The sequence below is a fragment of the Giraffa tippelskirchi genome, chromosome 7 (assembly GCF_054371585.1).
Source record: "Giraffa tippelskirchi isolate mGirTip1 chromosome 7, T2T-mGirTip1v1.2.pri, whole genome shotgun sequence".
NCBI classification, from domain to species: Eukaryota; Metazoa; Chordata; class Mammalia; order Artiodactyla; family Giraffidae; genus Giraffa; species Giraffa tippelskirchi.
Window position 1 is genome coordinate 105,897,208 of NC_137281.1, and position 17,061 is coordinate 105,914,268.

The 17,061-nt window shown below is 35.3% G+C and overlaps 1 protein-coding gene across 7 annotated transcripts in view; it reads right to left on the reverse strand.

Annotated features, from left to right (window-relative positions):
- Positions 1-210: 210 nt before the first annotated feature.
- Positions 211-17,061, reverse strand: part of NIN (ninein) — a 103,364-nt gene continuing 86,513 nt past the window's right edge. For 2 of the 7 annotated variants that reach the window (XM_081511318.1, XM_081511319.1), the window contains exons 28-33: positions 16,031-16,180; positions 15,076-15,123; positions 13,698-13,799; positions 9,513-9,713; positions 5,913-6,026; positions 211-3,896 (exon numbers count right to left, since the gene is read on the reverse strand). In XM_081511318.1, coding sequence (XP_081367444.1) covers positions 3,687-3,896; positions 5,913-6,026; positions 9,513-9,713; positions 13,698-13,799; positions 15,076-15,123; positions 16,031-16,180 — 825 coding nt within the window. In that variant the 3' untranslated portion in view covers positions 211-3,686. Of the gene's footprint in view, positions 3,897-5,899; positions 6,027-9,512; positions 9,714-13,697; positions 13,800-15,075; positions 15,124-16,030; positions 16,181-17,061 lie in introns of all 7 variants that reach the window. The other 5 variants (XM_081511323.1, XM_081511322.1, XM_081511321.1 and 2 more) reach the window with 3 other exon arrangements.

Consider the following 17,061-nt stretch of genomic DNA (forward strand, 5'->3'; position numbering starts at 1 on the left):
CTCTGAATCACATACAAATCATTCCGGTATTTGGCGGGGGGAGGGTTTTAAATGCAGGCTCTGAGTCAGTAGGTCCGGAGTGGGAGCTCCAGAAATTCTGCATTTGTAAAATGTGTTTAGCGCAATATTTTGATGCTTTCACTCTAAAAACCAATTATAAACATACTGAAACTGTTTACAAAAGTTCAAGGTGTATAGAAAACAAGGGCCATATTTGCAAAATTATTTATTTACATTTTAAGCTCATGGTAAAATAATTCTAGGATAGAATGGCTAAGATGAAATGATACCAAGTCGATATAAACACACACATTTATCTTTACATGAAAAGAATTCTAGCGATGGCTATAGATGAACTCAGGTTTTCCTTTACAAAACCAATATTCCTTTCAATCATGCTGTGATAATGTCTTCTAATAAGAGCAGATTTAATGTATATCATTCAAAAAAATCTGAGAAACAAAAGCTGACTTGGATGGTTTTATTATTAAACTGCTATCCATATGTCATAAAACCAAAACTGTTTTACAGGGCTGAGATGTTCAAATAGGTCCAAACATATAATTAATAACTTTTAAGTAAGGAATGCTTTGGCTATTAGGTTTTGACTTAGTTTTGGCATTACTTGCATAATTTATATCATTTCAGTTAGTCACTTGGTAATCCGTTCAAAACAAGACTTGCTTAATACTATCACAAAGCACTTAGCCTTACCTTGAGTGGGAATATCTTTAAGATGCTGACAGTAGCAACACATTTCTCTTTTCCTTCACTCAGAAAAAAAGAAATCACAAAAATAAAAAGTTCATTTTCACACGTTGAAATTTTACTCATTCTTAAAACAAAAGTTCCTCATCATAATACCTACTCTGGGTATTATCAAAATGCTAGACCTGTAAGAACTCCTCCTATACCTTGAAAGCCTATGACTTTGTGATCTATATATGTTTAAGGTTAAATATATAAACAATGCATTTGAAGCTTCTGGGAAGAATTCACATTTACAATAGTTTTTAAAAATCTGGGTTTATTAAGTTTTAGAAAAATAAATACTGTGGTTGGTTCTACCCTCCCCATCCACTTTTCTCCCCTTACAAGTTTGAGCTTAAGAGTTCAGGTTTCTAAAAAGCAGAAGAAAGCAAAATAGAACAATGTAGCTTTTATTATTCACATTTTCCCTTTCTAAGGGTAACATATTATCACAATGGCAAACTTGATTCTCTTTCCTTGAAATGAAGATCCTATCTCCTAAAACTAATTTAAATAACTGTTCTTAAGAAATCAAATGAATTTAACAACCAGTACTTTTAATAAACTAGGAATTAAATGCCTATAAAATATATAACATGATTTTAAGGAGTTCTATTATAAAGTCTGAAAGCAAAATCTAAATATTTAATAGTTTAAATTTAATCTCTTTAAAAGTCTTTTAAAAGCTGTAAGCTATATTATAAATTGCCAGTTAAATTCCCACTCTAGTCTACAAAAATAATCTGCTGCACAAATATATAAATTTAAGGTAACTCTATTTGTTGTGTTGATCTTTTTTCCAGTCTTATAAGTTCAGTAAAACAAAAAGTAAGCACCTAGATATTAAATTAACTTTCATTTGAGCAGCATTTTGATTTTAGATAAAGGGATTCTAAATGTAGTCTAAAACTTTCCAGAAGTCATATTTATACTCATTGTACAGCACTTTATATACATATAAATACAGATTTGTAAGAAATAAACAAATTAACCTACACTTTTCATAATGTAAAAAATAAAAATACACTGTATGTGATCATATGGTAAGTCATCTATTTGAGAAATATGCTTGGTGTTCGGTTCTGATGGCAAAAGCCTTGAATAACTTCAAGCATATCACATAAAACACCACAGGTGCTTAGTTTATTTATGATCTTAACCTCGGCCTATCCACAGTTTTAAGTGTTAAAGTCAATGCCGTACAAGTAGTTGAGTTTACTAGTAATGTCTGCACTGGAGAAAAATGATTATGGAAGGTATGACAGCAGATATCAAATGTTTTTAAATATAACTATAGGGAGGGATTAAAATTAATTCTTTTCCGGGGGAAATCAGGAATTTCTGATACCAGAGCTTTCTTTAGCAGTTTGCTTCACCTTTTGTTCCTGCCCATAAGGTAGTGTTTGATTTTGCTGTGATACCTCTTATAAAAAAATAGATGGACTTGACTTTCCTGGAATACAGCAGAGTGAATTTTTGTGATCTAATTACTCTTTCACAAAAACAAATAGGTGGCTGTGATGAGCTCTGTTTGCGTCCCACACACAGTAAGTTCTTTACCAATCAATTCCTGGCTGAAGTAGGCTAGAAGCAGAGATTTTATCTGGGGAAAAAAAGTTATTCAAAACGCTTACTGTTCTATAATGTTCTAGTCTTGAGACTGATTGGAAAATCCTATTTGGCACTCCTTTACCTCAGATGGCATGCCAGTTCTTATCACAGTAAGAAATTCTTATGGTCAGATTCAAGGTACAGAGGAATAGGAAGCATGGAAATTTTGGCCCACATTAAACAAACAAGCAAATCATAACTCTTCCATAAGTTAAAAGAGGTTTTTAACTCTGAAATCAAGGCCCTTTCCCCAGAAAGTTAAATTCATTAAAAATGTAGAAATAAAAATCCCACTATGGCTCTAAATATACAACAAATAAATAAGGTCACATATTTTATATATTTCAAATTTTTAAAGAGCCCTACAGTATTTCAGGAAGATGACTTAACATGTTGTTCCCTGAGTTCTTGATGCAACCCCAAATATAAGTTCATGAACTCCAAGACCTTAAAGAGAGAAAAATCCACATGGTTTGCTTCCTCTCTCTTTTAGGATTAGCTGTTTACTCCAAAGCAGTTTGTTCAGTGCTTACCCTATAGTTCAAATGCTTTAAGAATGTGGCTTTATCCATTTCTTAGAAGACAAACACCCAAAGAAACTTCTAAGAAGGAAAAAAAAAGACTGTTTAAAGAAAGTAAAGTTTTAACATTAGTTTACAGTGCAGTTGAGTAAATGAGTTTTGTATCTATAATACATCAAGAGTGGTAATACTGTCATAGGTATTAGAAGGTAGAGTTCTATGAATTCTGCCTTTTCTGACCTCAGTGGTTATTGACTCTAGTTTCTGTTACCAAACAGAAAGTCTAACAATTAAAAAAACCAAAACAACTAGAAACAGAATGACTCTTCCATATTTAAGTGTATGAGAAGACATACATTTGGTTTTAAAATAAAGATCAAAACAACCAATTAATAATATCTCAATTTTTAAAAATCTGCAATTTACATAATAACTTGTACATAATAGTTATACTTGTACATAATAGTAATTTTCAAAAACTCATTCAAAACTGGGATTTTAAAATTGAATTGTTTTCATATCACCTTCTTGATGGTTATTAGAATATTTTTTAAAAATTCAAAGCTTGGGAATAGTTCAGTGAAATAAATATTTGTTTGCAACTTCCATTACAGTCTATTTAGAAAAACTAATTACAGTGAATAGAGACTTTAATTCTGTTCCTGGAAGTTTTAGGTTAGGCTTAACTTTAAGCCATTAAAGGTTTCTAAGAAAAACAACAACAACAACAGTTGAGAGAACATCTGAAATGTCCCATCCATTTCAGTAAAGTGCACAATTATGAGTGTTCATCCTTTGGCTTGGCTATGACCTCAAGGGAGGTGTAGAAGTCAGTGGTGCTGGTGTCAGATTCCTGACTATATTACTGAGGCTGGCAATCTTCTCCTCTAGGAGGTAATTTTTCTTCTCTGCTGTTTTTTGTCGCTGTTCAGTCATTTCCAGAGCTTTCAACAACTGGGCATTTTCCACATACAAATCCTTCACTATTGTATCTGCTTTAGTATTCTTGCAGAGCTGGAAACAGAACCAGAAACATCTTGACTCCATTTCTGTTAGTCTCTTAAATTTAAGATCCGACATAAGGACAGTTGTTTATAAAGGCAAATGGCTTCTATCAGTTATATTCTTTTATTTTACAATACAGCTTTTATTGTATTTTTATTGGTACCAGGGGATACAAGTAAAACAAATCCACTTATTCCAGGCTGTTTCTTTGCATAATTTGTTCGTAGAAGTCACTAATAAAAGAACAAATTGATATTTGAAGGTTCAAAAGTGAAGGTATTTTTCAGCCTAGGTATTGTTTCTTTATTCATTCTCTAAAAATATCACTTTTATAATTTAAATTTCTGAGGTTGTAAACTGTTTACCTGTTATTAACAATAGATGCTTGTCTCCCATTCATAACTACATACAACCTACTGATTATTTTTAAATGTAGCTCATGTATTATAACACAAAGATTCAGCAGTTACTTCCTTTTAAAATAAAACCTTGTCTAGAAGAGATACTCTAATCTTTATGGTTAGAATATTATAGTCTTGGTTAGGGTGGGAACACTCTTCAGCAGCATTAGGATAATTTGATTTTTGGTCTCCTTAGTTAATATCTTCCAATCCCCTTTCCCTCATTATACCTTTAACTCCTCATTTTACACCCAGTTTTAGGCAATGCATCTACAAGTATGAAGGTTTAAGGTAATAAAGAAAACTTAAGGCGTGGCTAATTAATTTACATAATAGCATTTCAAAGAGCAATGCTAAAGACTATCACAGGAAGCCCAGAACCTAGTTGACTGGGAAGTTTAACATAAAACTAACATTATTTTCTATTAAACTGTTTTAGTGTATAACCTTTCCTCTTTCCCTTCTATTAAAAAACACTTCAGGGACTCTTATCCACTACACAACAAAATCTAAACTCTTGTGGCTTAGCACTAAGACCCTCTACTGTCTACTCTTCCCTCTCTCTCGTTTCTTTTGCTTCTCCCAGAATAGGATGAACTGATAATGCCAAAGTGTTTGTAGATGTCCACAGCCCATGTTACCCATTTTCTTTGTTTTTGAACTGCTATTGGAAGTACTGCCAAATGGTCAGTACCATGTAGGTGAACTACATTCCATATGGGCAGGGATTTTGCTGTATTTCTAGTACTTGGAACAGAACCTGGCATGTAGTGACTATGTGTTGAATAAATGATTAAGGGACTGATCAATAAATGTAAGTATAGGGCTTTCTCTTTCTCTCCATTCTGTGTATTAAGATTTAGGACACAGGAAAGTTCCTGTCCACCATTCCCTTGGGATGATTATTCTCAGATTCTACATGTCTAAAAATCCAGGTTGGGCAGTTTCTACTCTCCTACCCCCTGCCACAGTTTGTCTCAATCTCAGATTCCAGAGAGGTTATAAAATTCCCTAGGAAGTAGTCCTTTCTGTTATGTCTCTTCAGTGGATGCACAAATAATTTATAAGCACTCAGGCCACACCTGCTGCCAGCAGGAAAAAAGGATCAGCCCACTTGGTGGCCCTGAATTTGTGAGTCCAGATTCTGATTCAAAACACTGCCTTTTGTGGTCTGGCTATAGCCACAAGTTAGATGTTGAGGCTGTCATAGTTGTTGCAAACAAGAAAGCTAAAGTTACACTTATTATCCCCCCATTTTTTTTACAAATATAAAATTTCTGTTTATTTGGGGAAAAAAAATCTATAAAAATTCAATTTGGATTGAACCTCATTAGAGATGCTTTAGGTCCACGAGAATCACTGTTAGCAAATATACATTTAAAAAACTGTAGACAAACATATGACTCCAAAGAACTTTGGAAAAAACAATGTAGAATACAGAATTCATGTTTTTGAAGTGGTATGGGAAACAGTGACTCCTAAATTCTTCTAATTTAGGAGTTTATAATAGAGTTTGCCTTTATTAGACAATAAAAGTTAGCAAGTTAGTAGCAATAAAGGAATGTAAAACTGGAGTTAAAGCAGAAGGTGAGATGGGTGGGTAGAGATGACCTGGGAAGCTCACTTGTTCTTTGAGCTGATTCACTTTCTCCTGAAGAAGCCTTTTCACCAGTTTCAATTTCTGTTCAACTTCCAACATTCGTTCCTCCATGACAGTTACCAGGTATTCCTGGTTTCCCTAAAGGAAAAGAAAAAAATTGTATTGTTATTTGAAAATCATGCCATGAGAAAGCACTAGTAGTTAATTTTCCCCATAAGACGCCTAGAGAAAGGACAGCAAATGTTTGCTTTTGAATAGCAAGGGTGGATTTCTGATGAAATGGGAGTTCTGAACACTGCATGGGTTGCACAGGTTAGAAAGGTAACCCTATCAGAGAAAGAATCAAAGATAAAAAAAAGAATCTTACCTGTGCTACCATCTTCCCCCGAGATAAAGCAAAATTCTTAAAACCAATACTTTAAGATCTATGTGTACTTATTATAGTAAAATAGGTATCCAAAGTAATTAAAAGATGGTTATCAACCTTTCATCTGTGACTTGGGTCTTTGCAATACTGTGGGACTTTCAACAACAAAATGAATAAAAACTGAGTTTACTCGGGATCACCTAACATTTCCAATCAGCTTGTAGTATGTGTGTCTGTTTTTATCTTCAAAATGGCTGGTTACTGTGAGGGTGTTAGTGTTCCTAGTAGCCTCTTCCCACTAGATCTTCTAATTATTGGTTTCCCAATTTGACTTGTCAATCAATGTGGAGCAAATACCTGAATTGGAGGATGGACTTATCATTAGAACATATTTAAAACTGAAAACTTTCTCCCCATAAAGAGCTCCTAGATGAAACAATAGGGCAGAAAAAGGACGCCGGCTTCTCCTCCTCTTCTTATATAACAGTGATGGATTAAGGTGTGTGGGGGTTTTGGAGTGCAGAGGGACCTAGAACAAGATTTAGAGTGCAACTGACTACCCCTTCTCCTGGTCTACCAAAATGTTCACATAAAGAATTTCAGATTTTAAAAGGTTCTTCAAATGTTTAAGCAAGCCTCAGGTGTTAGTAGCTGATGGCATAACCTGTCCTTAAAAATACACCCCGAAGTGTCCTTTAAAAAGCACAAAGAATGATCAAATGTGAGGTGAAAGCGAACATTTGTTTGTGTATTAAATAATAGCATTTTTTCAAACATAAAAGAAACAACTAAGCCATGCAACTAATTTAAAAACAAAAACTGTAGTAGGCAAAAGACTAATGCAGAAGTTTCAAGACACCAGGTCCTAAGAGCATCTAAAAAATCCTGTATTTTAAAAGGTATAATGGCTTTTTAAAATTCAAACATAAATGGAAATGCCAGATTTTTGCTTGCCTTAAAAAAAAGCAAAAGCAAAACAAAGCAAAAAACCGGGATAATTAATTCAAAGAACACGGGGCATGGCAAAAGAGTGGGGAAAGAGGAAAAACAGAAGCAGTCATATATTTAAAATTTATTTTATTTCATCAAAAATTTCCTTTTTCCTGTCAAAAAAGTATTATACATCTTATATAAAACAGTATAAATAATCCTGATTTTCTTCAAATTCCATATATAAAAGCAGTACCTTTTGTTAAAAATATTTACAATGTATGGAATGAGAAAATATATAGAATACATCCTTTCAAGAATCTCAAATCCACACTCTTTAGACAGTATAAATAATTAAGTGTAACAAGCTGAAATTTGTGAATTTGATTCACAAAATTCACATCCTTTCAAGAATCTCAAATTCATACTCTTTAAATGGTATAATTAAGTGTAACAAGCTGAAATTTGTGAAATTTGATTCACATAAATAAGAAACATAATACTGCAAAGGCTTAATAATAATAATAAAACTTAAAAGAGCACTTGATTCCAAAACATTTCTCAGCTTATGTCTATATTTGTGTGGTGTGTGTGGGTGTGTGCATTTGAGTATCTGCCATGGTAAGAAATGCCATCAATAACAGCCCAGTTTTCACAGGTGCCCAATCCTTCTGTAGGAATCTGCATGCACTGCTCGCTGCTCCGGTAGCAAGGCCTAGAGAAAGAAGGCAAGTGGTACACTTCACCCTGATGTCAAGATTATGCTTTTGGGGGGAATCTAAATTCACACATTTATAATGCAAACAATTTTTAAAAGCACACATCAATACTACGTATGCAAGCGAAGCAACACAAGGCAGAAGAAATCACATCACTCCACACACAGAGACAACATGCAGATTCTAACAACATTCTGTATTCTTAAAGTTGGTGTCAGCTCAGTTATCAGAAACAAAGAGAGCCTGCCATCACCTTCTCGTGAGAGCAATAAGCAGTCCACTCTGCCATCTGGCTGGAGAAATTCTCTTTTTAACTACAAAATTCTTAACAGTTTTTGTCTATCTAACCCTCAAGTAATTGAAGTAAAGGGATGCTTTTTACTTTTAAACACTGGTAGGTGGGTTAGGAGGAACATGTTTTAAAAGTAGTATATATGAGAGAGTAGTGAGTAGGATCTTAGTCTGATCATTTGATTTAAAATGTCTATTAAAAACTGAGGTCAAGTTTTATGATTCACTTCTACAATGAAGAGTTGAAGCATCTGTCCAATACCTATCATCACAATTTTACTTCTGGAATTAACTTTTAGTATTTGGAAATTGAATGTAGGAAGCTTCCAAAAACATTGATTTTAAGCCTTTGTTAGAATAGATGATGACTACATCATGCAAAAGCATAGATATATGCTAGTAGGCAAAGAAAACAAAATTGCTCCAATGTACAATTATGGTGCTAATATGACTTTGCAAAGCCACTGTGACCAGATTACAGAAAAAGAGTTGGGAAATTCCTTGTCAAATGTCACCTGAGAGGCAAGGTAAATTTTGAAAACAGAAGAGTTATCCAAACTAGAATGAACTAATCTAGAATTCTGCAAATTAAGGAATGTTTTTAATTTTATTCCTAATTCTGAGGAAGAATTAAGAGACTTCTGAAAGAAGAGAATCATGAATGAGGCACTAAAAAGAAAATTTAACTATTTGAAAACTTAGGTAATATAAGATTGTGTCTGGTAGTGAGCTGGGATAATGCTAATTCAAAGGGAAGAGGAAGAAGATCTTTATTTTCTTAAAAATAGTTTTTCAAACTAGATCATTTAAAAAATAAGTTAAATGAACTACGTCAACTTAAAAAAGTCACCCATGACACATTCTATTTTAATAGTTATGAAAAGTCCCCATTTGTGAATTCCAAGGAACTCAGCAGGCCACACCCCTCTAGTACAAGAAAACCCAGGATGCTTTGTTAGTAATACATATCCTAGAGTTGCACTTGAATTCTGTAATATTTTTGGCATCAGACAAGAATGTTAGGTCAATTGCACAGTATGCTCAAGTAAGCCTGACACTTCATCACCGCTTAGCAACTTGCATGAGACCCAGAACTCTTAATAACCCAGCTTAGAAACTGAGAGCTCAAAAGCAGCACTACAAAAACCAAGACCAAAGCCAAAACAGCACTGCAGTTCTGTGGATTTGTAATACAGGTAAGGTGTAACTGACAAAAGATTGAGGTTCTTCATCCCCACCTTTGAACTGGTGTAACTTCCAAATAGGTAAAATTAAATTAGGTGATCTGCATTTACTATTAGAAAAAGATCGTCATACCTGTGGTGTGTTGGTTTCAGAAGTCCTGTTTTCAAGTTCCTCCTGCAGGCATTGGTTTATCCTTTCTGCCTGCAGCAGCTGGTGTTGAAGCTGCAGAAACTGCTCCCTGGGAACCACTGGAAAGGCTTGCTGCTGGAGCAGTTGCAGTTCCCAAGCATGAGGGGATGGGCTAAGCATCACAGTGGACCTCAGGTGTTGCATCTGGAGAATAAGAGCAAAGCCCTAGTCAGCTACCATGCCTTCAGTCACAGAGCTGCCTTGAAAGTAGCAGGCAGAGAGAAAGGAAGTCTACAGATTCATTAATGGCCTCTCAGACTTACTGATAACTTGTAAACAGGCAGCACATGATCCCAAGTAAGAATAAAAAATCATTTTGCTTAGGAGGTAATACATTTAATGAATAAGTTTCAAGCTTTAGACTTAAAACTGTACTTCCTCAATCTTAAGTGACAATAAAACATGAGGTACATGGTGCACATGTCTGGATATTCCTTTTTTCTTCCTACGTTAGAACATTTAATTATCCCTCTTTAAAAGAAAAAAACAGTGGAATAGGCAAAGGGCAGAAAGAGGTTATGCTCTAGAGTTTTGCCACTTACCATTCATAAAGATTCTTAAAATCAGTTCAATGACTACTTTTTTTCTAAGTTAGCAATTTGTTTTGAGAATCTCATCTTGCATCTCAAATTATTTTAACCTATCTCAGTTTACCAGACAGGCAATTCTGGGACATAAGGTGATATTCCAGAATATCTGGGAATCGAAGTACATGGAATGAAAGGATTTATTCAAGACAATGAGGAAATGGTATGTGCATCACATGCCAACCAAATGTGGGGCAAGGGAAAGAAGGCACTGCATTTGTTCAGTGAAGCATGCCACTTCACATCTGTGGACACATTCAGCAGACACAGAGCTCAATGGAAGACATGCAACAAATATGACCAAGTACTAAACTCATGAGGAAGCACCCCCCGGCATGTGAGAAGGGAAAAAGGCCCTCCAAGACACGACTAGAATTAAATGTTATCATGAAACTTCAGAGCCACTATCCACTTCCTTAAATTTAAATTTCTGAGGTAGGGTATTACCCATTTTGAAATATTTCTAGTTATAGATTTTGAAAACAAACCACTTTATGATCCCCTGATTTTGTATCAGTGGGATGATTTTCTTCACCATGTCTTTAAATACTGAGGAAAATCCTGATGGAAATGTAAACAGATATATTCCAGAGTTAAACGAAATTGAATATTGGCTCTTAAGTATTTATTAACTGTCATAGTAGTAGAAATGATTACATGAACAAGGGGTTTAATGAGATGTCTCCATGCTATGAAGTTCATTGAAAGAGAATGTTCTACCTTCACACACTATCTCAGGCAGAGAACTGCACCCTTCTCTGCTAGTTCCAACCACAGAGTTCTAGGTACAGGTTAGCCACAGATAAAACAAAAACAAAAGAGAATTACAGGAGTTACAAAAGAGAAAGAAAATATGAGTTATAAAGAGAAAGAACAGTAAAAACAGGGTATATTATATACCTTAACACATATGCTCCAGTCAGTAGGAACTTAAAAAGACCAACATTTACATTTCTCTGTATATAAGTTTTACTGATACTAAAACATCAAACAGCTCTTAATTTTGCAGCCACTTCCTCATCTATTGTAATTTGGTTGGTTTATGAGCTTGCTTCTTTACCTCAATTCATTCCAATATAATAATTCAGAAGATTTCAAGTGCAGTATGGAATAGACCTGATGTTAAATACCTTGCCTTGTGGAGATGCAGGATATAAATCATAAAACATTTTTGTTGTTCAAGTGTCTGAACTATTGGCTATCAGAGGTACACATCAGACTATAAGAACTGCTAACAGTCTGTAACTTTTATTTTTAAGTGTTCAAAACAAATTGTTTATAGAACATTGCCTCATATTGTTGAAAATACCATGGAGTGGGAGGCAAATTCTTCCATTTCCTTGTCTAATAATTTGGGATCTTTAATTGTCCTGGGGTAAGGGTATGTGTTATATTAATCAGTGATTTTAAACAATCATATAGGGATGAGAAGAAATTCCTTCCCCCAAGGGAGTGCATACATCAGATAGAATCACCTAGAAAGCGTTCCCTAAATTCCTTGATCCCAAAGATTCTTATGTAGGAATATCTCCCTGCCTGCCTACTGCCCCTCCCCCAAACCTGATGAGAATCCATGCTGGAGTGAGAGGAATGTACTTATCCCCAGGTGAGCTGGGCAAAAAAAAACGGTGTGAAAAACCACTGTACGTCCTCAAATTTGGCCTAATCTTTAGATATCACAGCATAAATAAAAATCCAATTTATAGGCCCAGTGGGAAGGGGAAATGAGTTACTGCTTAATGGTTAAAGTTTCTGTTTGGGGTGATGAAAGGATTTAGAAGTAGTGGCGACAGTTGTAGAACATTGTGAATGTAATTAATGCCACTGAATGCCACTTAACAAAATTTGCCATTTTAATCATTAATATATATATATTTCTATATATATACACACTTAGTATAATTTAAAAACACAATGTCATATACCCAAACTGCTGAATTAGACACTTTAAATGAACGAATTGTGTAGTGTGTGAATGACATTTAATGAAGCTGCTAAAGAATTGAATTATATGTCTGCACCGAGTTCACAGCTCAGTCTTATTTCAATGGACGTTCCATTAGAACAGTGTATGAGATATTCTTTACAGTGTTCCAATTAAAAATTCATGCTTTTTCTTTTTTCAGCTCCAGTGCCAGAACACGCAATTTCCCTCATCCATTACCAAATATTTACTACTAGATCAGGGAGAAAAGTAATGAGGGGAAATTGCTTATGATGACTAATCATGTAAAGTATGACTGGGAGAGAAGGGGGGATATGAGGCCAAAGAGAGCAGGTGGGAGAAGACTCAGCCTGTTGGAAGAGCATTTGGAGAGGATCTAACAGTGATTAAGTATACCCTGTTACTTTTCAACTGGGTACTAGACATGTCATGTGTGGCTTCAGATATCCCATTCATTCGAGTATATAATTAGTTCATCAGAAAAGCATATCTACATCCAAACACAGCCTGCAGCTCAAAGTTTTAATAAACACATTTATTATATGCAGAAGGAAAAGCAAAAATGGTTTGGATTTCATTCTTTATAGTTTCACTAATCTCCCTATTAGTAGATAAATCAGAGAACATAAAATTGACAGAAACTTTAGTGGTCATTTAAATGTAAATGTGAATGTTTGCCCATATTTTATATTTAAAAACCAAGCATCTATTGAAACTTACCTTTACATGTGTCCAGCTTCATGAAAGAAAATATTTACATATCTCTCTTCCTATAATTCTGGCTTTAAAATATTTATATACACAGAACTTTTTAAGAGCACAGAAAGATTTCTACCCATACCTCTCTACCTTATAAATGTTACAGGTCATTAAATGCTGGACTAACTAATATTTTTATTACCCAAAGTAAAGTACCTCAATGAAGTTTTTTACTTATTAAGGAAGATTTTACATAAATTGTTTTATATCCTATAATTGCACTCGGTGTTCAGAAAGCAATCTATTAGACTAGAAACTCAATGTCCAAGCTGACAAGTTTTACAAATCCACTTTTATATTTAACAGATGTACCTCTCCCAAGGCAGTGCTGAGTTACAAATGTAGAAATGAACAATGGCAACACTTGAAAATTAAACGTCTAAATGCTAATGCTCTTAAACTCCCTGAATGTACTTCCTAACTGAATAGGTTGTAACAGAGCACATCACATCTATAAAACACTACACTGGGGGAGGTGTCAGGAAACTATTAAAACCACAGCATTGACGAGAGAGCTCTGAGCCTCTTGGTCAGTACTGGACAGAGTCCCTGCCACTTGAATTTGTTGAGGCACAGATCCTTGCATTTTAGGATAGTCAACATTATTATTATTATTCCTTCTTCTGCAAAGCAGTATATATTCCTATGGCTGTGTAATTAGCAAAAATGTCTATCAAACTTGGTACGACAAACCAAAGAATCCAGTTTGTCAGTGTACTTAGATTTTCACTGTTTTCGTAATAGGAATTTAATGCTATGCTAGCCTCTCTCAACAAATGGGTCATTCATGGATTAAAATATTCTTCATAGCTAAGGTCATTTGCCTTAAAAACTTACCTCCATTAGCTGTTCATCCAGTTTTACTTGTTTCTTTTTCAGGCCTTCATTTTCCAAATGAATTGTTTCTAATTCTCGTTCAAGGGATTTCATTTGACTAACCTGTTGAAAAACATAAAACTCCCTTAAAAAAAAGGAAACAACCTGAATTGCTCTACTTTTTTTGACAAATTTACACTAATCAGAAATCTCAACTCTTGGAAGAAAGCTGAGTTCATTCATCAAGGGAAAACAACAAATAATATAATTCAGTGCACTGATTATATTTAAGTAGTCTAGCTTTAATCACCACTCCTCACATAGAACCGGAGAAGGCAATGGCACCCCACTCCAGTACTCTTGCCTGGAAAATCCCATGGATAGAGGAGCCTGGTAGGCTGCAGCCCATGGGGTCGCAAAGAGTCGGACACTACTGAGTGACTTTACTTTCACTTTTCACTTTCATACACTGGAGAAGGAAATGGCAAGCCACTCCAGTGTTCTTGCCTGGAGAATCCCAGGGACGGGGGAGCCTGGTGGGCTGCCGTCTATGGGGTCGCACAAAGTCAGACACGACTGATGCGACTTAGCAGCAGCAGCAGCAGCCTCACATAGAACAGAGTCCTAAGGCATGTAGCTTTCAAACTTCAATGCCACTCACTGTATGAAATACATTTTATCTTGCAACCCAGTACACCCACACCCCCCCACATGTACATATACATGCATAATCAGTTGTAAGTATATATCACTAAAAAGAAAACTTCCATGAAATAATACTTATCCCTACTATAAGCCACACACTCTGATATTTTATAGTATATTTTATTAATTAAAAATGCTGTCACAACATTGTAAAGAAACTATAATAAAAATTTTTTTAAATGCTGATATTTCACTAAACTGATTTCATGATCCTCTACTATGGATCTGCAGTAGGGAAAAACATCTGGAAACAGAGTTAACAAAACCTAATTTATTTAACTCTTTTCTCAATTTTAAAGAAGAAATTTGAAAATTTTATGAGGATCACTTTTGGAATTCTCTTTGGTACAGAATCTCATGAGAATCTAATGAGCTAGCGGACACTCAAGGATTCAGAATATTGCTAAGTAGAAAACATATGACACAATTCTAGAATGCTGATCTTTGCCTCTATCAAAAGAGCTGAGAAGAGTAGCAAGAACTGTTAAATGGAATTCGGTGTACACTCTCCAAGCACACTTAAATTCATTGTTATTTTAAAACCTATCATTAGACTTTTCCCTTGGTGAGCGGCTGGATGAAACCCAACATCTTTCTGAAAAGTTTACTTGCATATAACCTAGACTTTAAATGACATAATTATGGAACCATAACTTTATTTGCACTGGGAAACTAAAAAATTCGTGTGACTCACTTTATTGTGGTTGTCTGGAACTGAACCCGGAATATCTCCAAGGTGTGCCTGTAGTGAAAACTCTTGAGTTTTAGTTTAGAAAAAGAAAGAAAGGAAAACAAGTAACAAGAACTCCCACAGTACCACTGGTCTAGAACTCAAACTTCATGGGACAAAGGATACAAAGCAAATGGAATCGTATTACAGAGGTTTAACCATGTGGTAGCCAGCCTCTAAGCGGGTCAGCACTGATCCCTATCTCACACCCTTACCTGGTCCCCTCCCCCCACTATAGCTGAGTTAGTCTCTGTGACCTATAGAATACAGAAGTGATGTGTGACTTCTGAGATTGGTTTATAAAACATATTACAGTTTCCATTGTGGTCTTCTGGAATCTCTCTCTTGTATCACTCATTGCCACATCCTGAGAAAAGGCCCAGGTAGTGAGGACCTGAGCCTCTGGCAATCAGCCAGCAAAACACAGAAGCCTCTTCCTAACACGTTATCTGAATAAATCTGGATCTCTAGCACCAGTGAAGCCTTCAGATATTGCAGCCTCAGCTAATATCTAGACAGCAACCTCAGGAAAGACCCTGAGCCAAAATCATTCCAAATTCCTGACCTACAGAAACTGAGACATGAATGTTTTGGCTTTTTATTATACAGCAATAGTTAACCAAATTAAAATGTTCCTAATATTCAGGTATATATGTTTTACTAACTTAGAAAGGCTTATATATACTAATGAAGATGATTAACCATCTTCCTTATGAAAACTTACATTGCTCCTTTTTAGCGATCACTCAATCAAAAAGAACTATGATACTGCTTTGACAAGATGACAAAAGTGCAGATATAAGGAAGAACCAAAATATGCCATTAGTCATTTCTTTGGAAGCACACAGGGGAAGAAACATACATTTAGGGATGCATCAGAGTCAGCATATAGCCATGGGGTATTAACTCAAAAACTCACCTTCCTATTAGTAGGAGATCGCTCCTTTTGAAACTGTTCACATTCTCTCTTTAAGCTCAACTTCTCCTGCTCTATGGGCTTCACAGTACCTGATGAGTTTAGATGTTTTTGGTGTTTAGGAGAAGGCAGGTTGGATTCCAGCTGGCGGACCTAACAAGAACCAGTATAAGGGGAAAAAAGGCTAATATAACCACCTAGCCAGGAAAAACAAAAAGCTAACATAATGAAAGTTTTTATTCAGTGCTTGGGTTTTGTTGTATTAAAAAAGCTTTTTCCAGTCAAGCCTGCCAATTTTTGAAGCTTACTTTTTTGGATTTCAAAAGATCCTTTCTAGGTTCATCTATTTTTAGCCTGATGCAACACTGTAAGCATCAGACAGGGAAGAGGGGACTTCTGGCTCAGCCAAAGCGCTGGCAGTCAGTATAGCAGTGTGGCCGCCAGCAAAGAGACGCAATCTGTAGGCACCTGTGTGCCTGACATGCGCAAAACTTTTAGGAGTGAAGGGGGTGACAGTTCCTCTGACTCTGTACTGGACTGTTCATACCTAAACAGTGCATTCACATCAGCTGAGTTCCATGAAGATAGCGACCATGTTTAGTCTTGTTCAACACTGCAACTTTAGTGATAGCAGAGTTTCTGGCACAGGGTAGGAGTTCTAGTGAATATCTGTGACTCCTAAGAGAGTTCCTTCTCAAAAGAGATATTTAAGCATAGGTTAAAAATAGTTGCTCGTTCATATTGATGTATGGCAGAAACCAACAAAATATTGTAAAGGAATTATCCTTCAATTAAAAATAAATAAAAAAAAATTGCTTGACTACTCAGCAGAGGTAAAGAATTTAAACATCAGCTGAAAAAAATGATCTTTAAATACCATTCTAACCTTGAAATGCTGAGTCTTTAAAGAGGGGCAACTTTTCCTCTTATAAGGAGTTAGACCAACAAGATTTGAGTTTAGTTTTGCCATTTTTGTACTACCAGTCTTGGTGACTAGCCTATTTGAATGAGGAATATATGGTTAACATAACTTA